The following is a 27,879-nucleotide window of genomic DNA, read 5'->3' as shown; positions in this document are numbered from 1 at the left end:
CCACAAACGCTGCCACTATTTATTGTAGTAATTATGTATTTCTTGGCTATTTAACATGTATAGAACTGTACTACTTTTTTTTTTATTAGATTCTTATATTTTTTAATGTGCCACTGAGTATTTAAAACTGTGCCCTTAAATCATTTTCCTCATGGTTTCTGTTGTAGTTTTGCATAGCACAGTGCTTTTTAGGAAGATGTGTCAAATTATAGCAGAACTGAACTATGCTTTTGGTGGTTTTGTATGTGGTTATTTCTATTTTGTTATCAATGTATATATTGTTTTCTTGTCTGCTTCACTCTGCATCATTTCCTGTAGATATTTATATTTCTATGCTTCTGCATTTGTTACAGTAATCATTTCTTACATAACAACATCCCATTAAATTTATGAACCACAATTTGTTTAGCCATTCCCAAGTTCATGAACATCTCTTTGGTTTCCAATTCTTTGCTATCACAAAAAGTACTTTTATAAATATTTTGGTGTATATGGGACTTTATTCTTATCAATAGCCTCCTTGGTACATAAGCCCAGAAATAGAACCTATCAGTAAAAATATAGTGACATTTCAGCCACTTTATTTGCATAGATCACAAGTCCATTCATGGTGTACCAGGATGCCTATCTTCCCATGAAACCTCCAACATTGACTATTCTCATATTGTATCAGTCTTGCTAATTTCTAAGGTGTAAGGTTATTCCTCAGTATTGTTTTGGTGCAAATTGGTTGTTAATAAGTTTTCATTTTTTGGACACTATTTGTTCATATTCTTTGGTGAATGAGTTTTCATTTTATATTTCTATTTATGTATCCTAGGTGCCAAACACAACAAAGTTGATAAAAAGATTTTTTTCCCATTTGAATATTTTCCTTTTTATACTAGGTGCATTAATTTTGTTTGGGCAGAAGCTTTTCAGAATCATAAAATTGAATTTAAATAAATGTTTGACTGTTTTGTTTTTATCTTTTGTAATTGGCTCTATCTTTTGTTTTGTTAAGAATACATCTACACATAGTTGTTAGAGGTATAATATTTCCTTCCCTTTTTAATATTTTTACTGTCTCATTTGATCCATATAGTTTAAGTATTGATATTAATACATTTGTTGTTCAGTCATGTTCAACTCTTTGTAACCCTATTTGGGTTGTTTGGGTTTTTTTTACTCACTAAGACAGTGGAGTGGTTTGTCTTTTCCTTCCGCAGGTCATTTTACAGATGAGGAACTGAGGCCCTTTTGGTTAAGCAGTTTTTGCTCTAGGGCCTTATTATAATCTTGTTTTTAAATTCTCTTGTATCAAGTTTCTTATAAACAACATAATGTTGGATTCTTCTTTCTAAACCGTTCTGCTATCCTCTTTCATTTTATTGGTGAGTTCATCTTTTTTTCCCTTTACAATTATGATTGTTAATTACATATTTCCTTCTATTGTCTTATGGGGTTTTTGTTTTTTCTTTTATTCTTTACATAGAAGAAAAGAGTATTTAAATGGATTGCATTATATTAATTATCTACATTTGATAACAGCCTGCTAATATTTTACTGCTCTTCTCTTCTACTTGGAGTAGTCCCAAATCAAAGATTTTTACCCTTGCTTTCTCTTCTTCATCTCATGGAGTCATTTCTCATTCCAGCCTAATTTTCAAGAAGACTGTAATGCTTGCTTCATTTTTCCTTGGAAGTCCAGTAGTTTGTAGGTTTCCTTGCAGTCATGTAAATTCCTGGGTTTGTCTTCAACTTCTCTGGCTCCATAATATTTTTGCCATTGTTTTCTCTGTTAACTCATTTCTCTAGCCTTGCCTCTTTATTTAGTACTTTTTGTCAGGGCTAGGTTCTGTGTAATTCTGTTAAGAAATGGTGGGACCTGTTTGGTCTGTTTCTATTGTCTAGGTAAGTCCTAGACAATTTTTATAAGACTGTGTTTTAGAAATGTCTTCAGATGTAGGTCTGAGATGGGGTGTTCTTGATTTTGGGTGCTTGTTACCCTCCACATTTCAGCTCTATAGATAGGTTTGTGAGTCCTGGTTCTGGGCTGGAGCTACATAACTTATAGGCTCCAGGAATAATTTGTTAGATCCATGCTTTTGATACTATCTCCCTGTTCTCCGTACTCAGTTTCATTGTGCAGGCTTGTCTTGGTTCCAGTGTTACACTTCCATCAAAAAGGTTTACATGAACCACATTTCCTGACTAGGCTTTTCTTTCTAGACCCTTTCTCATGCCCCCACAGATTTCTAGCTTTTTCCTTGTGTTGAGCTTGTTTAATAAAATGCATTTTTGTATCATTTTTCATTTCTTCATCATTTTCTAGATTATTGATGCTATTTTTTCATATCTTTTGAGTAGTTATAAGACTACCAAACTGTTCTATTTCTACACATCCTCTATCTTGAGGAAGTCCAGGTATAGCTTATATATAATAGCAAATAACTTCTTTTTTAAAAAAATTGATTTGATACTTTTAGGGATTGTTTTATATCAACTTCATTTCCATACTGAGAGAGCCAGCCCTTTTACCATGGAATTAAAAAAAAAACAGAAACAGAAAAAGTTTAGCAAAATGAAACATTATGCCTATAGCCCTCCATCCTTGCAAAAATAAAGTGAACAATAAGCATTATCATATCTTCTTCAGAATCAAGTTTATTCATTATAATTATAGTGTTCAGATTTTATATTATTGTTGGTTTTTACATTTACAGTATTGTAGTTATATATTGTTTTCTTGGTTCTGCTTATTTCATTTAGCATCTGTTAATGTACTTTCCCTCATACTTCTCCATATTCTTTTCTTAATGTGTTCATGTACCATTTTTTTAGCCCTTCCTCTCTGTACATACTTCCAGTTCTTTGCTATTTAAAAAATACTATCATGAATATTTTACTGTATATGATGACTTTCTCACTTTGACCCGCTTGACTGTATGTCTTTCTTTCAGTGGAATTTTTGGATCAATGGGTATGGTCATTTTATTCAATTCACAAATTTCCAAATTGCTTTCCTAAGTGATTTGACGAGTTCACAGCTTCAATTTTGTCAGAATCTATCATTACATAACCCCCACACACACACCTTCCTATTCCATCTTTACATACCTTCTTAATATTAAAGATTACAATAAAAAAATTAGAAGAAAACCACATCTATTACCTTTCACAGCTTTTGGTAGAAAGCAAACTCTTAGCTAAACAAAGAATAGCAAGGACAAAACATTAAATAAGTAACTTCAACTACGTGAAATTGAGAAGATTTTACATAAATAGAATCAACAGTTAGGATAAGAAGAGAAGCAATTGACTGGGAAAAACCTTTATAGCAAAACACTGAAAAAGGTTTAATATCCAATTTAGCAAAGTAATGTATACAAATGTATGTATACGCACACAAACTAAAACTAGTAAACTGATCTACTTAGTTCACTTATATCTACTGGCTGACCCTAAGCACTAGAACATGGCTCAGCTTCACATGGCATCCAGCCATCAACCCAGGCCATTTCACTGAGTCAGTTAACACAAGAATGTATAAGCACTTATTATGAGCCAGGCACTTCAAATCCAAATGTACACAAAAAGGATAGTTCCCATCCTGAAGGAGCTTATATTTTAATAAGGGAAGTCAACACATAGAAAGAACATAAAAATTTGAGGAGGAAGAAGAAAGAAGGTTGGGACTGGAACATGATGGAGGAATCTAGTTTACAGCCTGGTGAGAAATTAAGAAATGGTTGGTCATTGGAGGTTCTGGAAAAAGCCAGCAAATCCAAGAGAGATGCCTTGCAGGGCAGGCCAGCCAAAGTACTTCAGGGTGAAGTTATCTTCCAGGATTATGAGTTTTATGGGATTTGATGGAGAAGTTCAGATTGCTGCCTCGTGAGAAAAGGAGAATCTTTTCCATCCCTATGCCTTCCCTGACTTTGTCCCTATCCCTGACCCCTCCCCCCTCTTCCCAACTCTCTCCTGATTACCTCTTCCCAGTAATGATTTAATCTTCTATTAAAATGTAAGCTTCTTGAAGGTAGGAACTCTCCTTTTAAATCTTTGTATCCCCAAAGTACATTGCCTAATGCTTGGGAAAGCACTTCATAGGAGAGATAAGGATTTCTTTAGCAGGAACAATAGGGAGCTGTCTAAACAAGAGTGATGTAGATATTCATTTTAGATTTTTAAAAATATATACATTCTTCCAGCCTCATTTCCTGGATTAGAACTTCATGGTAAAGCTAAGCTTTTGGGACTTCTAGCTTCCCTTATAATTTATCAGATTCAAATAAGTTCTATGTCCTTAAGTACTGAAAGAATTAACAGATTTGATTATTGAACCACCAGCAATGATCTTGGCAATTTTATGGGAGTAGAAGAGAAATTTTAGGACTGGAGAATAAAATAAATTTAGAGTTAGAAGAGAGCATGGAGGCCATTTGATCCTGGCCTTCATTTAACTTAGGCCCTTGGTTAAATGACCTGTCCAAGGTACTATGAAGTGGAAACAAGATTTGGAGCATGCTCCTCATTTTTAAAATATACTATAAATCCAGTGTTCTTTGCATTGTCTTATGCTGTTGCCATCTCACTTAAAACCAAACAGGTGGGGGGAAGCTAGGTAACTCAGTGGATAGAGAGCCAGGCCTAGAGAGACATAGGAAGTCCTAGGTTTAAATTTGACTTCAGACACTTCCTAGCTATGTACCTCTGGACTAATCATTTAACCCCTATTGCCTAACCCATACCATTCTTGTGCCTTGGAACCAACATACAGTATTGATTCCAAAATGGAAAGTAAGGGTTTAAAAAACAAAACGGGAAGGGAATGGCCTCTTCAAGCTTTATATGGCAGTGAGCTTGGTTTGAATTCTTGGCAGATTGAGATGGCTAGAGAACATCTAGAAAAGATTGTGGTGATTATAGAAAGCACAGAATCAGTAATGATAGATCTTGCTATAGTTTCTTTTTATACACAACTACTAGACTGATAGCTAAAGGAATGTGATGAGCTTGGCACTAGTATAGTTCTTCCTAACTCCAGACTTCATGCCCCATCCACTGGGCAAACTAGCTGCCATAAAGCTAGGAAGAATAACCAAGTGACACTTAAAAGTAGTAAAAAGGAAAAAAAAAAGATCTTGATGGACTAGCCTCTACAGCATTGCATTGAATCAGTTAAAAAGCAGTTTAATAGATAGAACTTAAGATCCAGAATTCATTTAAGTGATAAGAGCATATCTGTTGATTTGAATGGATTACAAAATCTGCAGCACATTTAAATTTTACTATAGAAAAATAGCTTTTCAGGGGAGCAGAGTAAGAACAATTCAGGTAGTTTCTCAAGAATACAGAGGGATTCTAGGATATCTATAAATTTCCTCCCAACAACATGATTGGCAAGAACTTTCTGTGACACAACTTTGATTTCACTGCTTCTCATTTGCTATTTATACTTCCATCTTCTCTAGCCTTTGCCATAAACTGGCATTCAGAAATATTTATATCAAATCAAGGAAAAAATCTTATGAAAGGTAAGAAAAGGGTGATTCAATCTAGGCAGACCTTTGGTCATCTAAAAGTGAAGAAGATAATTTTTAAAAGATGAAGAGAGCTTCAGCCTCAAGAACCAGAAAGGCTGATAATGGCAGCTCAAAAAAGAAAATAGAAAGATCTGTAGGTCAAAAGTTATATTCAGTGCATTTTGTTTGTTTTCTAACCTCCAATAATTTCCAAAAATGATTTGTTTTCTGAATCTCCTTGACTCCACAATCGATCAAAATCTAGAAAACAATTTTTTTTTTGGTGGGGGGCATCTCCTGTTTATACATTGGTTAAAAGATGCCAGATTTTTAAGGTATTTGCAACAAAAATTAGAAACACTTAAAAGTAAATTCAGTTAGTAAATGTTACCATTAGAATCATAGGATCTAGAGTTGGAAGGGACTATTGAAAGTATTTAGTCCAAATTCTTCATTTTACACATGAAGAAAAAATAAGGTGCAAAGAGGTTAAGAGATTTTATATGACTTTGAATAAACTATATTGTTATATTAAAGTTTTCAAACATGATAGCTTTTTGGAAACAAATAATTTTGAATCCATTTTGTATTCTTAAACTTTACAAAGTGACTTTATGTTTGTAAATTTTGTTTTCTCAAATTTATTTTTTATTTTTTAACTCTGATTTCTTAGATTCAGTGCTAAGTAAGAATTAGGCAATTGGGATTAAGTAATTTGCCCATGGTCACATACCTAGGAGGTGTCTGAGGTTAGATTTGAATCCATGTTTTCTCATTCCAGGCCTGGCTCTCTGTTCACTGAATTACCTAGCCGCCCCTGAATCCTGTCTTCCTGACATCAAAGAGAGCCATTTGTACCATGTTGCCATAGTTCTATCATTGTTAGTCTGTAAATGACCAGTGCTTATAAAGTAGTACAGATAATAAGTGTTATTATAGTTCAGAGGAAGAACAGCTCATAATGTGTATGACAGTGTGGTATAATTTTGGTCTTAAGAAGCCCTGGATTCAAATTCTGCTTTAACACTAATTGTATAACCATGAGCTTTAAACTGTTTTACCTCTTAAGATGTAAAATGAGAATAATAATTACTGTAATTTGTGCCTCACAAGGTAAATGTGAGAAACAAATGAGATTGTATAAATGACTTTGTAAATCGAAAAAACCCTCAAGCATTGGCCATTATTAATATTCAGAGAGGAGGTTTCCAGAAAAAGAAAAGCCTTTGTGGAGAAAATGGAAGCTGAACTAGCCTTTGAAGGGTAGGTGGGATTCAGAGAGGAGACAAGACACAATAATGGAAATATTTATGAATGAAAGGGGACTAGAGGTGTTCAGAGTATCATAAAAGAGACCTACTTGGCAAGAACATATGAGAGCAATGATAAATAGCCCCAAAAGTCAAGTTATTCAAAGCTCAGATAGTATTATTTGTAAGATTTTAGAAGGAATTATTTAAAAAGATGCTAAAAATGTTCTATCAATTTGGTAGACATTGGGAGGCAATTGGAAGTTTTCAAAGCAGGGAATTAGGAATTAGAGGAATAATATGATAAATGCAGATATTAGAAGGATTTTGAGCAGCCTTCATCTGCAGGATGGATTAGAAGAGGCAAGATGATTAATTAGGAGTCTTTTCTAATAGTTTTATCTTGAAGAAATAAGGACCTGAGCTAAATTGATTACAGGACTCTACCCATAAGATTCAAGGCTTGGTTAGGAAATTTTTAAATTTCTCTTGTTTTGGAAGCAAACCTTCATACCACTTCCCAACCACTCTCCCTTATGACTCCCTACCTTTTCAAGCTTCCTTTGGCATGTTGTCATCCATATTTAGAATGTAAGCCAGTAGAGGTCAGGACTCGTCTTTTTTATATTTGCATCACATGCTAAGAAAGGCATTAAGAACAAAAGTTTGATAGGACAATGAACTTGAATGTGGAGACAAGGGGAAAAAAGGAGTCAGTCCAACCTAAAGCTCCTAGTTTGTATCATGAGGAGAATGGTAATAGAAATGATACTGTCCTATATATATGTAATATTTTATAGTTTTCTTAATGCTTTTATATGTTCCATTTTTTGATACTTACTACAAAAGTTATCATCTTCTACCATTCTCCAAAGTACAAATTCTTTCTATAACATTCCTGACAGGTGGTTGTCTAAAACAACCTCCTTTTAAACACTTCCAGTGATAGATAGGGTACTGTTTGACGAGACAGACTATAGAAGTATTTCCTTATTTAGACCAGCTTTTCTTGAACTTTCTGATGTAATGTGGCACCTGACTAGACTATGATTCTAGATTGATAAAACTTATTTGAAATGCATAAGAGAGGTAAAGAGGTGACTCATTTTGTAACTCATGTAAATTAAAGTATTTAAATCATAGTATATTTTGTTAAACATTTCTCTGTTTTTGAGGAAATTGTTTCCAAATGTCTTGTTTAATCTCAATTATATACAAAGTAATTAATGTAAGCTAATCTTTTTTATGTATTTTCTTTCCTCTCAAAGTACCTAAAGAATTGGTGGAGCTCCACTTGAAACTGATGAGGAAGATTGGTAAATCTGTAACTGCAGACAGATGGGAAAAATATTTGATCAAGGTAAATGTTTTTAAAGTTATCTATTAATGAGCTGCTGCCTTTCTCAACCTAAACTTCATAACTTTATTTCACATAAAAGAAAAATTTGGAAAGCTAGTCTTGCTCAAAGTAATAAAACAATTATATACATATAAAGTATGTGAGTATATACCAAAATTGTTGTTTGGTATCCATAAGTAGATACTCAGTTTTTGTCAGAGTTGATTTCTGCTTTTACTAAACAATAGGAACTATGTAGTAACAACTCTAGATGCCAGAGAATGCTGAATACATAGTTGATTCTTTTAACTGAAAGTGCCTCAAAAAGTAAACAATGTATTTGTCTCAATCTTCATAAAATCAGTTCTGTAAAACCCTGTATATCATCCCCCAAGTCAACCATATTTCAGAGTGTATATAGGCAAATAGTTTGGGGAAATGGAGTTCCAGCAGGCTCCTAGTCAGAAGGGATCTTTTTCAGAGTGATTAAATTAAAGAATCAGTTTAAATTTTATCTTTACCTTCCAGGATGGTTTTAAATTAACTTCTCAACCTAAATACTTTCCAAAGTTAACCTTAAGGATTATAGAAGCCTTGGAAGCTACCTCTCCTCCACCCCCCTTTTATAAAAAATCTGATTGCAACATTATCTGTACCTGCAAGGCACATTTATTGGTTTGTTCTAGTTTAAATCCACTTGGACAGGCCAGGATGCTATGTAGCTGTTCAATTCCCCAAGAATATTTTTAACCTTCCTGCTACTTTTTTGTAATTAATTGGTATTCACTGATTTTATTAAAAGCAGCTTTCTGATCCATGAAAAGAAAGGCTTATAACCACTAATAGACAAAAATTATAGTTTTTAAAAAAAAGTCTTCATTCTTTTGGTGCTGGCTGATTTGACCTAAGATTATATATCTTAAGAGAATATTGTTTCAGTTTAAAATCATTAAGTCCTTTTAAATTTTTTTTCCTATTTACATAAAATGTTCTTGAAATATGTTTTAAACAAAAAAAAATCTGGTGCCAGGAGAATTCTATCCAGTTTTATAAATAGATAAAATTGCCTTATTGGTTTTGGACAGTCTGAAATGTATTGTAATGTGAAAGATTTAAAATGACAGATTAATTATGTCTTCTAGTACCTTTAAAATTGCCATTCTGCCTGACATAGTAGCTGCTAATGATGAAAAATGGAGATGTTGAGATTTTAGGAACCTGACTTTAAATAAACTTTCTAGTGTTAGTATTATTTTGACAAATTTTGTTAAAGTTTGGTTTTATAACTCACAGAATAGATGTTATAAAGCAATAATTAGTGTTGCAACTAAGAACAGTACACAGACTATCTCTGGAGAGAGATTCTTGCTTTCTTCATCAGTAAAATGGGAATGATACAGATATGATCGATACACAATGAGGAATGCACTGTGTAAAGTGAATAACTGTTTAAATATGAGGTAATATTTTGTTCTCAGGAATAATCATTTTTATTTTCACTAGTATATGTCTGTTGTAGAGCACTTGACTATATGGCCGAGTGTGGATAGGCGTGGTCTAGGTTTTCTAGCTTGAGCTCAGGAAGCATTTCCTTTAACTTCTCTGGAACTCCATTTCTTCTGTAAAAGGATGGATTTGAATTAGATTACTTGGTATTCCTTTTCAACTTTTTCAGTGACCAATAACATTTATATGAACTTGGGAATTTATGTAAAATTATTCATACTTCAGGATTTTTTAAGTCCTATTCAAACATGGCAATAAATGAAACCAGAGATTTATTTTTCATTGCTATTGACAAATACATTAATTAATTTTGAAGAGTTCTAATTTAGGATTCCAAGACACTAATCATATTTTTCTTAAAATTATTTTTCTGCTTAGTCATTTAAATTGTCTTCTTTTAGTTTTATATGCATTTCCTTTCCTCCCTTTTAGAACTTTTATAAATTGATAAGTATTATGATGTATAAATATGGAAAATTTTCATAAAAATGTTTTACCTGATATCTGTAGAACAGTGATGACATTATAGTTTAGGGGTAGCAGTTTAAACCTTTGGGATTTTTGTTTCATCTATCCCAAGGATATAGACAACTCTTTCTGTTCAAAGAAATCATTTGTTAAATGTTCTCTATGTCAGGCATTGTCATAGATCCTAGGGTTAATAGCAATCTCTATGCTCCAAGAGCCCACATTCTACTGGAGATTTAACATGTTCACACATAACTTAATATAGGTTATACAAAAACTCAATACAAAGTGAACTGGGGGAGTCAGACAAGACCTCTTGAAGGAAGTGGCTTAATTTAGATCCAGTTTGACCTCAGGGTTCCAATAAGCAAAGATTGGGGCGGGGGGAGGGGGAATGCATAGGTAAAAGTAGCTAGGCAGGAGAAACAGCCTATGTAGAAACACATGTAGAACCATGCCATCTATGGGGAGCAGCAAATAGAAGGTGGCACTTAAGCTGAGTTGAAAGAAAATAGAACTCAAAGAAGTGGAAATGAGAATGGAGAGAGCACTCCACACTTCTGGATCTCTGCCAAAGGTACCACCATTCTTCAATCTTCCATGTTTAAAACCTTGACATTATCCTCAGCTCACTATTCCTCACCTCATAGATGCAGTTAATTGCCAAATGCTGCTCTTTTTACCTCCGTGACATTTTTTTGAACACCTTCTGTCTTAGAATTGATCATAAGTATCAATTCCAAGGCAGAAGAGCAGTAAGAACTAGGTATTTGAGATAAAATGGCTTGCCTAGGGTCCAAAACTGAATTCATAAATGTTTCCCTGGTTGTATGATATATGTTGTCTCCCTCATAAGGTTGTGAGCTTTGCTTCTTAGGCAAGAACTGTCTTTTACCATTTTGTAGCCCTAGTGCTTAGTGTACAGTGTTTGGGACATAACTTAATAAATGCTTATTGACTTACTGATTTCTTGATTGATCATATCACCCAAAAGTCTTCCTTTATCTAGGTCGGTATCTCCAGTTCCTTCAGGTGGTGCTAGGTGCTTTCTGGATAGTCTCCCTATATAGTAGTATTCTTCCTAAATGTGGAACCCAAGAGTAGACTCAGGTCAGATATGTTGAAAGCAAGTTGTATAAGAAGAGGAGAAGATTTGGAATAGCAGTTGCAGAAGAGTACTGTAAGAATACTCAAGGAAGAATTAGATTGCCATATAGAAATGAGGGCCCATATGAGATTAGAAAGCATAAGTTCTATTGATCCTCTTTGGCAGAGTTTTGTGACTTGTTCCAATGATGTGCAGCTGTATATCAATTTCATTAGAAAAAGTGACTGACAGGTACAACCCATTGTTGGGATTTTGCATTTCATGGAATTCTTTTGAAATTTGAATCTATAGTTTCATTATTGTAAGAAACTCCAAATGAAGAAAACTCTCTTGACCACAAATTGACAGTGCTCTGTTACTTATTCTTAAGAGTTTCTTGGGGCTCAAAATTAATTTACTCAGGGTCATATGGCTAGTATATGTTAGAGACCAGTTTTTAACCTACCTAGGTTTTCTTTACTCCAAGTCTAGCTCTTTATATACTATATCATGCAGTCTCTCAATAAATAATAATTTAAAATTAATTTTAATAAAATAAAAACAATAACTCATATTAAAATGTTTCATTGCTGTTGAGGCCTTTTTAATACCTATTTTGTGTGTGTGTGTGTACACAAATTTATTCTACTGATTAACCTTTGCACCTCATTTCATTCTATATTTCTTTACATTCTTTATGGTTATTGTTTTTATAGAAAATATTACACTGAAATTCCATAATTCAGCAATTGTTGATCATTGAGCATATAGATTGTTTCTACTTTTTGCTTTTATAAATGAAGCAACAAGGAATTTTTTATAGATAAGTTACGGTAATCTATTCTATGATTATAACTTTTGCAAAGACCTTTTAATTCTTTGATGAAATCTCATGTATAAGAGGCAACAGGGAATGAGGTTAAAAAATACACCCTTGGGGCAGCTGGGTAGCTCAGTGGATTGAGAGCTAGGCCTAGAGATGGGAGGTCCTAGGTTCAAATCTGGCCTCAGACACTTCCCAGCTGTGTGACCCTGGGCAAGTCACTTGACCCCTATTGCCCACCCTTACCACTCTTCCACCAAGGAGCCAAGTTAAGGGTTTAAAAAAATAAAAAATAAAAAATATACCCTTGACCAAAAATTTTACCTTCTATTATTTTTCCTCAGCTTATGTTTATTCATTTAAGAAGGAAACATTGGAGGCACAGTACCCAGGATAAATAAATTGGCCCCGATTTAGAACTGTAGAGCTTTTTTAAAATTCAGGATACAATCAACTTTATAATTCATCCCCTTGAATTATACATTTTTTTAAACACGAGAATATGAATGTGTGTCACATTAGGTGCTTAATACATGTTTATTAAATATTCTTGAATGAAAAAATGTGCATTATCAGTAACAGTTTAAAAATTTGACATGGATATTATAAACATTGCTCTTAGGCATTTAAATGTTACATTTATTTGACAGATGTGCCAAGAGTTTAATAGCACTTGGGCGTGGGAGATGGAGAAGAAGGGCTATCTTGAAATGAGTGTTGAATGCAAATTGGGACTTTTAAAGGTAATAAATTTATTATTTCTTGTAATGTCTTTGTTTTAAAATATTTTACGGCCCTTATAGTTGAATTTGGAAATATATGAAAGTTAAGTTAATATTATTGGAGGGAACAAAAGAAATTATTAATCTAAACAGTTATTGATGGATTTCTAAAGCCAGCCCTTTTCAATTATCCAAAAATACAAAGATGGTAATAGAAGGGATAGAAATATATTTCCAGATTGATTTTAGTCATTAGCTTTAACCTCAAGAATTGCTAATGAGTATAGCAAAACTTTGTTAATATTGCTTGTGATAATAATTTAGTAATTTGGAATAGTTGTTTTCCCCTAATTGAGTAGGCTCACTGTATTTTAAATAAAATTAATAGTCTAAATCCAAATTGGAGTGTTGCTTCCTCTCCCTGACCTCCTTCCTGTGTAGGACTCCTGAAGAGTGAATTAATCAGCAGAATAAAGGAAGAACACTTTCCACAGACTGGTTAAGGAAAGGTTAACTGATTGTGAAATTAGAAGCTATATATAAACAGGTTGAATGATCAAAAGACCCCAAGAGTAAATACTTATTCTTAAATTGCAATATAAGTAAACATTGTACTTCTCAGAGGTTAGATTATATTAGATATGTAATACAAGTCACTCTCTAGTTCCCACATAGTAACTAAAAGGTATAGTAGAATCACATTCCAGTTTGGGACCACTATCAGGAATCACAGAATTTGTCTGAGCAGCAATCTTTTTCTCATAGAATTCTCAAAGTAGACATAAAGTAGAACCAGGAAGACTGGTGATATATTTTTTGGGTAGGCTCTCTACCTTCTCTAAATAGCTTGAACTGACCAATACATTACCAAATCTGTGGTGCCACAGCACGAGACCAGGAAACTGGTTCAGGGTGCAGACAGACCCATAACAGTATGCTGCAACTAAAAACAGAAAGAAGAGTGTTGGCTATTTTTATGAAGTTACAAATTAGACACAAATTTTGTTTCATTAAGTGAATGAATGGAAGATACCATCTGCTAAAGAATGAATATCTTCTTAAAAGGCTGAGTATGTCTTAGGTTTTAAAGGACAGCTGCTGAAAGGTTACCTGTATATAAAAAGATCATTTATAGTCTTTCAGATGCTGATTTTATACTTGTATTGTGCATATATTTCATTTGAATTTGGTGAAGGTTGAAATTTTTGTAATCATGCCATATAAGCATTCAGCCATACATAGCTGTATATGGTATTAGCTGAGTTTGACATGCCATTTTAAATAACAATAAATATAGAATTTTTTGCCCTTGTTTCATTTAAGTGAGATAACATGTTTGAATCTCACTATTGCAATTGTATCTTGTGTCTGGCCCAGCTGTGATTCTTGTTAGCTCAGTGCTCATGGGCTTGTCTTTATTTCCTTTTCTTTTAAATGTGGCTAATCTTAGTTATGTAATTCTTCCATTATTTTGTGGGGAAGGTACTTAATAAACCTTAAGTGATTATATTTGAATGATTACTTTTATATCATAAGCCAAACTAAGTAGTGAAATGGAGCCTCTTCAAAAGAGATAAGCATTTAATGTACAACTTTTTTCTAGTACCTCTGTGAATGCCAGTTTGATGACAATTTGAAGTTTAAGAACATTATTAATGAGGAGGATGCTGATGCCATGCGCCTCCAGCCAATTGGCCGAGATAAGGACGGTCTCATGTATTGGTACCAGCTGGACCAAGATCATAATGTTAGAATGTACATAGAAGAGCAAGATGATCAAGATGGGTCTTCATGGAAATGTATCGTCAGGTAGGTATTTTGTTGCTTTAAAATAACTTTTTATTAGTAAAATTTTTATTAATACACAATGCTTTTTTCCTCCAAAAATTATTTTTAGGAAAATATAAATATTATAATTCCATTTAAAAATATTGCAGGTTTAAAAATAAAAATATTCAAATGAGCACACTTATGAGAAAAGTTCCATATTTGTTCCTTTCAGTGTACACAACTCAAATTTGTTTTTTTTTAAAAACTAGTCACAGGTGACTCAATGGATAGAGAACCAGGCCCAGAGATAGGAGGTTCTGGATTCAAATTCGGCCTCAGACACTTCCCAGCTGTGTGACCCTGGGCAAGACATTTAACCCCAATTGCCTAGCCCCAGCCACTCTTCTGCTTTGTAACTGATACTCAGTATCAATTCTAGGACAGAAGGTAAGGGTTTAAAAAACAAAACAAAACAACTAAGTGGCTACTATATGCAAATCTGATAGGTGTTATGGCTCTCTGTCTACCAAGATAAAACATATCTGTGTTTTCATGGAACTTACCAGGAAGCTGATACATATACACAATTGTAATTCAACAAGATTACATGCATTGAAATATTAACAGAGTGGCAGAAGAGATTTAAGAAGAATTGCTTCTCCACGTGTTGAAGAAAGCTTCAGTATGACTTTCATTTTGGCAGCATTCTTTCTTTATGTTGAAATTTTGCAGAAATTACATTTCTTAATTTGACATATGAATCTGAAAAATCCTGACTTCTGTTTGGCTTTTTCTAGGGAAAGGGAGTTAGGGAATATTTTAGTTTTCTTATTTATAGTAATTGTAATCTTTATCCAATGAAGACACTGAACAATAACTCTAGTCCAACTATCAATAATATGGAATTAGGTCTTAATCAATGATACATGTAAAGCCCAGTGGAATTGTGTGCTGGCTAAGAGGGGTTAGGGGGTTTAGAGGAGAGGGAAAGAACATGAAACATGTAACTATGGGAAAATATTCAAAATAAAAATATAATTAAAATTTTTTTTAATTAAAAAAATTACTCTTTATCCAAAATCTCTCCTTATATCTCTATTTTCCAAACTGGAACCTCAACTATTCAGAATTCAGTGATTATACAAAGGCAAGCACCTTTAGCTTAGTTACCTCTTGGTATATTCTTCCATGAAATTCAGCAAATTTTTTAGTTATCATTTTTAAGTGCTTTTAAGAAAAAGTATACTTTCATTCTTAAATATGACTGATGTCTATATCTCCTTTCTTTGACTAAAATTGTTATGGAGGACATTTATTTACATTTGGGGAGATTTGTAGAGGGACCAGGCTGTTTGGTAATAGTAACAAAAAAGTGACAAGGAAACATTATAAAAAATACATGATATGAATCATGTAACCATGGAGAATTTTTCTTAATTAAAATTTTTTCAAAAAAATACTTGATGAGCAGAAAGCTATTCAGAAGGGCATGCAGACAAGCAAGGCAGTATTTGGACTACTATATCTAATGTATATTTTATATTACCAAACTTTACATAATAAAGATTGATGTCAGATATAGTCAATCCTGTTTTCTGTTCTTTGTGTCAAGAAAAGTTCATGTTATTTATCCAGTTGAGAATAATATTTTTTAAAAAACAGATTAAAAAACACACCAAATTTTTAGCATGCCTGTTTATTTGGGAGTGATTTTATGGTGAACCTGAGTATAAAAAGCTATCCCCTTTTAATAGTTGTAACATTAATTAACTGAAAATAGTCACTTCCAAAGCTTTTTCCTTCAGACTATGATAATCTGGTGTCCTGGTAGAGTTAACTGACTGTAGCTGAATGCCAAAAAATAATTAATGATCCATTCTCGGTAGCATAAAACAAAGGGTATTTTTGTGATATTTTACCATATCCATCTGTCATTCTTCATTTTAGATTGAACATACTATCTTTTTCTTTGTAGATAGGGATCTCCCCTCCCTCCCTCCCCCCACCAATCAATACTAAGTATCAGTCCCAAGGCAGAATAGCAACTAGGGTTTTGACTTGCCCAGAGGTCACACAGCTAGGAAGTGTCAACCATATTTGAACTCAAGACCTTCTATCTCCAGACCTTGCTCTCTGTCCATTGAACCACCTACCTGCCCCTAGTTCAGGGATTCTTAATCTGGGGTCCACAGACTCTTTGATTTTGGATGAGGGGAAAAATTGCATCATTATTTCCAATAACTTCTTACTGAAATTTAGCATTTCCTTGAGTTAATGAATGTTAGTACAAACATGATTCTGAGAAAGGGGTTCATAGGCTAGATGGCCAGAGGAGCCCCAGGACACCAGAAAAGGTAAAGTTTGGCTTTTGTAATTTAATAAAAGGAAACATACAAAAAAGACAGATTCTCTTATTATTGAAGCCCAAGATTAAGTGACTTGACCAAGGCCACTCTGCCAAAAATGTAGTCTCTCTATGCAGCTTAAAAACACTAATAAAACCATTTTTCTCATTTCTAAACAGCTTTCAAATTGAATGTGGCAGAGGACTTGGATCTCTGACACTGGCAACATCTTTATCTCTCTATTCTCTCATAAAAAAGGGTTAAATGTTGTGTTGTCAAGGACATAGTTCCAGATGTCTGAGCCTTTGATTTTATTGTCTGTCTAAGTATTTATCAAGTATTTACTATGTGCCAAAGTACTCTTGGTCATAGTGACATTTTTTTGCAGTTCTCAAAATTAAATGAGATGTACCAGAAGCCCCTTTTCAGACCATAATCTATTGACTTTCCACCTCTTTATTTTCACTTGCCAAACCCTACTCTTCATCTTTATCATAACCTCCAATCCAGTGACTGACATTACCACTCCCCTCTTCCCCCAGTCATCTCCTAAGCCAGTGATGGTGAACCTTTAGAGAAGGAGTGCCCTGCCCACCGCCACTGAGTACTGGGTGTGCCAACCCCCCCCCCCCCCCCCCAGGGAAGGAAGAAAGAGCTCCCATTGGGCTGCTAGGCAGAGGGGTGGGTGAAGTGAGGAATGTCCTCAGGGAATGTAGAGGGGGAAGGGAGTGGCCTGAGCAATCCTCTCCCCTCCAGCTCTGCTGCCTGTGAGCCATCCACCTTATCCACTGTGTGCTCCCATTGGACTGCTGGGCAGAGAGGTGGGGGATGTGAAAAAATGTCATGAGGCACATGGAGAGGGAGAGGGGAGCAGCTCCACCTGAGTCCCTCTGCCTTTTTTATTTTATTTTATTACATTTTTTTTAAACCCTTAACTTCTGTATATTGGCTCAGAGGTGGAAGAGTGGTAAGGGTGGGCAATGGGGGTCAAGTGACTTGCCCAGGGTCACACAGTTGGGAAGTGTCTGAGGCTGGATTTGAACCTAGGACCTCCCATTTCTAGGCCTGACTCTCAGTCCACTGAGCTGTGCCCCCCCCCCTTTTTAGTAACAGTTTTGAGGGGGATGGGGATGGGTGGCTGTGTGCCCATAGAGAGCTCTCTGCTTGCCATTTTTCACACCCATATCATCAGTTCACCATCACTGTCGTAAGCCTTCACTTTTCTAATTACTCTCCCCTTCTCCCCCATTTTGACCTCTTGGTGAACTCTATATCATTCTTCTCTTGAGACCTCTTATCCTTTCACCAGTTGTACCCTGCCAAAGCCTTAGCCTAGAAATACTTCCAGTATCTTTTACCCTAACTCCTACATATGTGCTCCTGAGCAGAGGTAAGGAAAATTACAAAACTTTTCAGATTGGGTCCACTACAAATATATGTTATACAAACCTTTTCATCCTTCCTCAAACTTTCCATGGTTCCCTGTACCTCTTCACCCTTTTAGGCTAGAAAATATCCATATTTTATAGGGGGGAAAAATTGAGGTCTTTTACCATAAGCTCCTTCTTCCTTTATTCATCTCATGTCTCTCAGATGCCTTCTGCTCCTATCTCCTCCTCCTCCTCCTCTATCTCACATTAAGGCCTTCTTCCTTACCAAGACTAACTCCTATACCTGAACAAGTGATCCTATTCTTCTGGCTTGACTCACTTTCTCACTTCATCATTTATCTTTAATTTTTGTCTGCTAGTTCCTTCCATACTGCCTACAGACATGTCTCCATATTTCCCTCATACTGGAAAAAAAAAATCCATCCCTGCTAACTTTTGTCCTGTATCTCTTCTGCTCTTTGTGGCTAAGCTCCTTGAGAAAGCTTTCTACACTTGATGCCTCCATCTCACTTCTCCTTGTATTTCTTAATTCCTTATAATCCAGCTTCTGACCTTATTCCACTGAAACTGCTCCCTCCAAAATTACCAGTTATAGATGCCAAATCAAATGGCCTTTTCTCAAACCAATCCTTACTAACATCTCTGTAGCCTTTGACCCTGGTGACTACTACTTGGACACTCTTCTCAGTAGCCTTTGGGATACCACTGTCCTGATTTTCTTCCTATCCATCAAACCACTCATTTTTAGTCTTTGCTAAATCCTCATCCAGATTATACCCTCTTAACTGTAGGACTCTTTCCTAGGCCCTTACTACTACTTCACTTGGTGATCTTACCAGCTCCCATAGGTTTAATTACCAACTCTTTTCTGCCCTGATCTCCAGTCTTGCATCTTCAGATATCTCAAATTGAATATCCTATAAACCTTTTAAACTCAGTATATTGAAAATTTTTCATCATCTTACCCTCCTAAATTCTTCCTTCCTCTACACCTCCCCATTACTATAGAGAGCACCCATCCTTCTAGTACTTCAGTATTCTAGGTATCCCTCACAAATCTTTACTATCTCTCATTTTCTCCTATTAACTCCCATCCAATCTGCTGCCAAGTTCTGTCAATTCATCATTGCAGCATCTCTCCTGTGCACCTCTTTCTTTCTCTAACACTGCTGTCAGCCTGGTGCAGGCTCTCTTCAGCTCCCATCTGGATTGTTACAATAGCAATAGCATATGGGTGAGTCTGCCTGCCTTAGAGTCCCTCTCTATTCTAGTCCATCTTCCATTCAGCCACAAAAATGATTTTCCTAAATTGTAGCTTTGACTATGTTATCCCTCTACTATATAAGCTCCAGTGGCTTCCTATTCTCTCTAGGATCAAATACAGAATATTCTATTTGGCTTTCAAAGCCCTTTAATAATTCAACCCTTTTCAGTCTTCTTGCACCTTACTTCCCAATCTAGTCTCTGATCTGGTGACACTTGCCTCCTGGTTGTTCCCACTTCATCTCTTGGCTCTAGACATTCTCTCTGGCTATGTCCCTTGCCTGGAATGCTCTCCCACTTGACTACTAACTTCTCTGACTTTCCTTTATTGTTTTTTTATTTTTAAAACCCTTATCTTCCATCTTAGAATCAATACTGGATATTGGTTCCAAGGCAGAAGAGTGGTAAGGGCTAGGCAATGGGGGTTAAGTGACTTGCCCAGGGTCACACAGCTAGGAAATGTCTGCAGCCAGATTTGAACCTAGGACTTCCCATCTCTAGGCCTGGCTCTCAACCACTGAGCTACCCAGCTGCTACCCAGCGGTCCCTGTCCCAACTTTCCCATAAATCCAAATAAAATTCCTTCTTCTGGAAGTCTTTCCCAACCTCTCTTAGAGATTCTAGTGCTTTCCCAATGTTAATTATTTAATATTTATCCTGCATATAGCTTTTTGTGCATAATTGCTTACATGTTTCTACCTCATTAGATTGTAACCTCTTTAAAGTTAGGAATTGTCCTTGCTTCTTTTTATAACATCAGCATTTAGCACAATCCCTGGCATGTAGTAATAGGTGCTCAATAAAGGTTTACTTACTGACTGATATGTACATGATTATCTGACAATTTCAAAAACACATTTCTAGGCACTGAACCAATTCTTGTAAATTTAAACTTTAATCTATCAAAAAATAAGCGAATTGGGTCATTGATTATGAAATAGATTAATAAAAGCTGAAATCTCACTATACAGGTACTGCAGCCAGTCTTTATTCTAATTCTAGTATTGGGAAATACTTGAACTAAAATATTCTAGAATTTCTGATTTTCTAAATGTGTAGAGAAAGCGAATCACTGTAAATATGTCTTAAGGCAAATTTTATGTTAACAGGTATACTGAGTCCATTTTAACTTTTTTACTCCATTTTAACTTTTTAGTTGTCATAAAAGTCTGAATGAGTTTTGTGTTTTGGCTTTTTTCTCACCAAAACAAAATAAAATCTAAATAAAAAACATCGCCATTCTCCTTGTCAATTAGTTTGATATAGATTTCTTTTCAAAAGGGATCTTAAACTCTCTCCCACATCAAGTAGTCCTTTGTCTCCTTGCTTCTTCTTAGATAGGGGTAACTGGCTTAATAAGGATATAATGAGAAAGAAACACTGATTTGGACAGTTGTGCTCTAAGAAGATTCCTTAACTTCTTAGACATTATTTCTCCATCTACTAAATATGTTTAATAATTGCTTTCATTACCATGTCATCGGGCTGTTTTGAACAGAGCATGGTATAATTGTAATTATTATTATTAAATCCCTTTTTTACCTCTACTTGAAGTCCTATTGACACTTCACCATGACATGGAAATCTGTTCTAGTTGGATATAATCTCTTTGCATATCCTGCAAACTTGGCTTTGGGTACTGACTGACTGACAGAACCAGTCTAACTTAAAAACACTAGTTGTTGGGGGCAGCTGGGTAGCTCAGTGGATTGAGAGCCAGGCCTAGAGACTGGAGGTCCTAGGTTCAAATCCGGCCTTAGACACTTCCCAGCTGTGTGACCCTGGGCAAGTCACTTGACCCCCATTGCCCACTCTTCCACCTAGGAGCCAATACACAGAAGTTAAGGGTTTAAAATAAAAAAAAAAATGCCACTAGTTGTTAGTAGATAATGAACCAACAGAAGATTTAGTTGTTAGCCATATAAATTCAGAAATATTGTTAGTGTTACAGGAGTTCAGATCTGCATTGGTGGAAGAAGTAGCCACAATGGTGAAAGCAAAAATTTGATTGAAATAATTTTTTGAAAACTTATCTTGTTGCCAAGGAGTTAGTTGAGAGATCACTGGTGATATTTGTAGTGTTATAAAAAGAAATCAATAGAATAGCTTTTTGGGCAGAAAAATGGGTTTTTATGATGTCATATTTTTTTGACTTATTTAGAAACAGAAATGAATTGGCTGAGACTCTGGAACTCTTGAAAGCTCAAATAGATCCTGCCCTTTTGAAAAATTCCAGCCAACAGGATGCCTCCTCCCGGGAAAGTCCCAGCCTAGAAGAAGAAGAAACAAAAAAAGATGGAGAAACACCTAAACAAGGTTATTACTGTTTCTTTTAAACCTCCCTTCTCTCCTATACATACCTTACCCCATATTTCTGTCTTCCCAGATCCCAAAATACACATAACAGCATGCTACTTTAGTTTCAGAAATTAGCATATTTGTCTTGAAAATGTGTTAGATTCTATGAAGAAGATTGCTTAGCTAATATTTTCTCATCTTTCATTTAAAAAACGCATAAATGTCCAAATTATTTTATGTCTCCATAAAAATAATTCCAAGTGGATTCGATAAAGAAATACTTAGCTAATTGGCAAAATAAAAGCTTCACAAAGTAGCTGACAATGACAGAGGTATTAGACTTAGAGTGAGAATTGTGCTAATGTCTCAGCTCTGCCACTGTGTGAGGACAGATCTTGTAAACTCTCTGAGCAACACTCTCTTTGAAGAAAATGCTCTGTAAACATTAAAGTACTATGGAAAAGGTGAGCTGTTATATGGTCATGTGTGTAGTGATAATATTTAAATGTGTAGATTCAGTAATTCATCATGACTGAACTATGACATTTAATTGAAAGATTAATTAAAATTTTGGGAAATTGCCAACTACCAAATGAGTAAATTCTTTTAGATTCCATTTTTATTTTAAGCAATGAAATTTGACCATCTGATTTAGAATCACTGTTAGGATATTTTTTCTTAAATAGATCCAGAATCAGTGCTCACATAATTTCCGTTCATTGGTCCAAGTTCTGTCCTCTGAATTCAACCAAAATAAGTCCAAGCTGCCTTCTTCAAAACAAACAAATAACAAAAAAAAACCTGCAGCATTTACATGAATATAGCCATTATTCCCTTCCTAAGTCTTCTTTTCCAGGTTCCAACATCGCCTGATTCCTTTGTATGGAATCATCTGTAGTCCACTAACCTTCCTGGTTATTGACCTCAGAACACAGTTTAGAGCTGCTTCTCTGCATTCACCTCAATGTGATCGTTTTCTTCTCTCTTGCCCAGTATATGGAAAAAAGTAAAATGCAGAAAACATGGTTTTTATGTTTTAAGTACTTTATTAATCACCCTCCAGTGTTTTTTGGGGAAAATTATAGTCGATTTGTTTTTAGTAGCACCTGATTTCTTGGTTAAAAGAAAGCTCTTGCTCTGTTGAAATAGAGTTTTAAAGTAATACATATGCACCTTTTAAAAAACACAGGTCCAACCAATCTGAGAATCTTTTTAAAAATTTCCACTTTTAAAACCATATCCATTTCTGACATAAACATTTGACAGTGATATAGGCAATTTTCTGACCTTAAAAACACTTTGCCTTGAAAGTTAGACAGATGTTTTTTGTTTTGTTTTGTTTTGTTTTGTTTTACCCTTATCTTCTGTCTTTGACTTAATGCAGTAAGGGCTAGGCAGAGGTTGAGTGACTTGACATGGGTCACATAGCTAAGGAGTGTCTAAAGTCAAATTTGAATCCAGGACCTCTTCTCTCTAGTCCTACATATCAATCCACCGAGCCACCTAACTGCCTCCAACTAATTCTTTTTGTTTTTAATTTAACACTCCAAAAAAAATTCCATATACAAAGCAGAATAAAAGAAAAAGAATTATTTATAGAAAAGAATTTTTTTATTATATACAACTTGTAATATATGTAATATATTCATCATATTACTTTTTTTTTAAATCCTTACCTTCTGTCTTGGAGCCAATACTGTGTATTGGCTCCAAGACAGAAGAGTGGTAAGGGCTAGGCAATGGGGGTTAAGTGACTTGCCCAGGGTCACACAGCTGGGAAGTGTCTGAGGCCAGATTTGAACCTAGGACTACCCAGCTGCCCCCCACCATATTACTTTTAAAGCTGTCTGGCTTGTCCATTTCCTTATCATCTTCCCTCTGGTCTTCTCTGTGCATTTAAAAAAAATGTTTCAATGATACCTTTTTGTTTTTCTTCATCTTTTTGAAAAGAAGTAAAATAATAATTGGCTAGAAACAGTCTAACAAAATATATCTACACATTTGCCACATTCAAAAATGTATGTCACATTCTGCTATTGTGTCTCTATTACCTCATTTAGGAGGATAGGTCATTTATTTCATTGTTGATGTTCTAGAATCATGACTGATCACATTGTAGATCAAGGGTATTTTTCTTTACTGTATCAGCTGTTCATATCAATTCATTAAAGTCTTTGCAGGTTTCTCTGAAATCATTCTTTATAAACTTTGTACAGAGCAAATTTTAATTCTTTGCAAGCCCCTTTATTAAATGTAATTTTGTCAAATTATTAACAGTTAAGTATTTCAATATTTTTAATTTTTTTTTAATTGGTAAGGCTTTTATGTCCCAGTATGTGGTCAGTTTTTGAAAATATCAAGCACAGTTGAAAAACACGCATACTCCTTTCTTTTCCCATTCATTAACCACCAATGATTTATCATTTTTAAATTTCATAGAAATTGTATTTTAAGTTTTTTACTTTTTCACACATCATAGATTTGTCTTGGTCTGAGAGTGGTACATTGAAATCCCTCATTTTTACTCCCATGATGTTTTAAAAATAAATTAATTTTTTGACCAGTTAAGTTAATCAGCAAATAAATCAACTAAATTTTCCTTTGGGGATTTAATCGTTATGCCATGTGGCACATATATAGATAGTGATTCATTTTCTGTGCTACTCTGTTCATCTATTAAAATCTATTTTTAGTGTTGTCCTTTAATACAATGTGAATCTTTTTGTTTCAGTTGTGTTTCTTATCCATTCTGCCAACCATCTCTATTTATCATTGTTTCTCATAAGTGTTTATAATTTATTATCCTCTTCACTTTTACAATTATGATTAACTTGACATCCTACCTTATTATATTTTTCCTATTTTTGGTCTCCTACTCCTCTCTTTTAAAAATGACATTTCTCTTGACTCCTCTGCTTACTTTTCAAAGTATCTACCTAGTTGTAGTCTCTTCCTGAAGAATATTAGGAAGTTTCCTATTTCATTAAGTTCCTTCCCCCGTGAAGATAGACTCAGTTTTTTCAGAGTCACTCTTTCTTGGTTATTAAGCCTGCATATTTTGCCTTCTGTTAATTTGTCTTCTGAGGTGGTTTTTTTCTTTATAGTGATGGTTGCCTGGTTTTATGCCGCTTTGTAGCTAAATATTTCTATTTGTCTGCTTACAGTGAGTGTACATCTCTCTCTGTGCACACTCCAGATTTTTGACTATGATATTCTTTGTAGTTTTCATTTTGTGAATTATTTTAGGAAATGACTAGTGTATTCTTTCCTTTTAAAAAAAATTGTTTTCTGGTTCAACTGGACAGTTTTAATTTGTCATTTTTAAAAATTTGCTTTCTATGCCTTTTTCTATGGTCCAGTAATTCTTAGATACTTCCCATGACCTGTTTCCCAAGTCAGTTGTTTTTTAAAAGAAATAGCTTATATCTTCTGATAGTTTTTCAGTCTTTTGATTTTGGTCTGGCATTTCTGGATGTATCACCAAGTCATTCATTTCTCTTGGGTTCAGTGTAATTTTCAAGGAATTTATTTGAATAAGATTCTGCACCTCCTAAAACAGTGATGGGCAACCTTTTGAGCTTGGTGTATCAAAATTCACCAAAAAATTGAGCATAACTCAGTGGTGTGGCACTTCAACAAAAAAAACCATAATTTCGTGATATTTATAGTTTAAATAACAAAAATGTATAATTGTAATATATAACTATATTTAATAAATCAAAATAGGTAAATTAATATAGGTAGGATTGTCATCTATAGTGCACAGAGTGTCTACACTACACTTCATCAAATGTTTCGTCCTCAGCATGTGGACACGTGTCATCAAAAATGACTATGTGTGTCAGGCATAGGTTTGCCATCACCGTCCCAAAATAATCTGTTCATCCACATTCCTGTTCTTTGTCTAGAGCTCAAATTTAATTTCCTGTTCTTTTCTCATTTCATTTAAACCTGGGGAACTAGAACAATGTTGCCCTTTAAAAGAATAGAGAAATTTGGAAGGAGTAGTAGATTTAGAATGAATGATAATGTTTTTTGTTTGAGCATATAGAGTTGTATATGCTTCACAGTGCATGTACATAGCAGTTTCCTTCAGGCACTTAGTGACATAGCTCTTAAGGTTAGAAGAGACTTAAGGCCTAAATATAGTTTTGGGAATCATCTGCATGGAGATGATAATGGAAACTAACAAGATCACCAAGAAATAGTCTGCTTGAAAAGGAAAAAAACTCTTATGTAACTCTTGGGTATAGCCATACACCCAAAGAGTATCTTACACCTGATTAATGTCTCTGTCTGATTCCAGGAGAAGGGAACTCAAGAGCCCTCCACTCCAAATCACCAAAAAGAGAAAGGAAGTACCAATGCAGTCCTCAGTCTTTATACTCCTGGTTATGTAATTACACTTCCTGCCCACCTGATTACACAAGAGGAATCATGGAAAATGTAGTTTGAAAGAGATCTAAATGTCCACAGGAAGTTTAGATCAGGGACCTCAAAATTAGTTCAAGGACCCCCAAATTTCCAATATCATACACCCAAAGGGTAAGATATTTATGATGATTTCTTGAAAGTGACTTAGAGAAAACAGGTCAGAGAAGATCCTTAAAAAAGAGGTATTAGAAAAACTGAAAAGAGACTAAGTCTCAACAATCTGTAGAAATTTAAGACAAATCTTAAGACAAGATCCATGCTCCAGGAAACAAACAGATAAGGACTATGAATAAACAATTTAAAAAATATAGAGATAATTTGAGACTAGGTTGAGCTAAATACATTGGCTATCAAAATATGAAACCAACTAGACTTTAATAGACTAGAACTCTGAACTGGCCTGAATGCCAAAGAAGCCAAACTTAGTGATATAGTACATAATTGATTCTCAAAGTAAGAAAAATAGGTGACAACAATGTAAAAACTCTCATAAGATCATAAAATGTTTCAGAAGGCACAACAAAAACAAAGATGGAAAAAAGAAAGAAAAGAGGACAAGCAGATTATTTAGAAAGTGAGGCTCTTGTCTTTGAATAAGAAATTTAATTTAAAGTAAGCTACATCATTATTAATACAAAAACAGTAGCTTTGTTTAGTGTGGATTTTGTTCATTCAGATTAAGTATAGAAATCATAACAAAATTATTTCTTTCTACAGAATGAAGAAAAAATAAAATAGATTCAACTACTCATAAAATAAATTAAAAGTTACTAAACACTTACTTTATACCATACTTAAGCCCTTACTTTCCGAAAGTCTAGGAGTCAATACTGTGTATTGGTTCCAAGGCAGAAGAGTGGTAAGGGCTAGGCAATGGGGGTTAAGTGACTTAACAAAGTCACACAGCTGGGAAGTGTCTGAGGCCAGATTTGAACCTAGGACCTCCCATCTCTAGGCCTGGCTTTCAATCCACTGAACTACCCAGCTGCCCCCTATACTATACTTTCTGCCAGACAGTTGGGATACAAAATCAAAAGTGAAGATGGTTGATATTCCCAAGAAGGTAGGGCTTCAGGATGAGAGTTTGAGTATGTGTGTGTAAAGATTAAACCTTAGGGTAAAGGAGATGTTTTCTGGTCCAAAAAACATGATAGCTGAGGAAGAAGAGAGGGTAGAGAATGACATTAGATATAGCCCATTGTGGCTTGGATTTGGTGGGCAATAAAGATAACCATAACAGATTATATTAAATGATATAGATACTCTATATGACAGTCTATTAGAGGAAACCAAAGTAGGACTCAAGCAAATTCTTAGCTTTCTTTTCAATTCATCATGTGTTTTATTTATTGTGTGTCAGATACTAAGCCTAATGCAAGTTATACAAAAAACAAAAATAAAAAAAGTCACTGCCCTCAATGCATTTATATTCTGATGGAATGTTTACATTGATAAGAGAGATAATTAACAAAAAAGAAAAATGATTGACTTCAGTACAGAGATCAGTTCAATTAGAAATGAAACACTTGCATTGATAAATCTTGAGAACTAGTTTTTTTAAGACTGACAAAAATTTATAAACAATTAACAAGTCTAATTTTTAAAAAGGGAATCAGGGAGACTTATCTTCCCGAGTTCAGCTCTGGCTTCAGGCAATTACTTAATTGTGTGATTCT

At 34.6% G+C, this 27,879-nt stretch overlaps 1 protein-coding gene across 1 annotated transcript in view; it reads left to right on the top strand.

Annotated features, from left to right (window-relative positions):
* Window positions 1-27,879, top strand: part of RSF1 (remodeling and spacing factor 1) — a 128,927-nt gene that overhangs the window by 55,364 nt on the left and 45,684 nt on the right. Inside the window, exons 2-5 of the mRNA XM_044668927.1 lie at window positions 8,026-8,117; window positions 12,631-12,723; window positions 14,306-14,511; window positions 21,633-21,787. Coding sequence (XP_044524862.1) covers window positions 8,026-8,117; window positions 12,631-12,723; window positions 14,306-14,511; window positions 21,633-21,787 — 546 coding nt within the window. The remainder of the gene's footprint in view (window positions 1-8,025; window positions 8,118-12,630; window positions 12,724-14,305; window positions 14,512-21,632; window positions 21,788-27,879) is intronic.

The sequence above is a fragment of the Gracilinanus agilis genome, chromosome 3 (assembly GCF_016433145.1).
Source record: "Gracilinanus agilis isolate LMUSP501 chromosome 3, AgileGrace, whole genome shotgun sequence".
NCBI classification, from domain to species: Eukaryota; Metazoa; Chordata; class Mammalia; order Didelphimorphia; family Didelphidae; genus Gracilinanus; species Gracilinanus agilis.
Note: the sequence above shows the minus strand (reverse complement) of the source record. Positions and strands in the feature narration are given on the sequence as shown.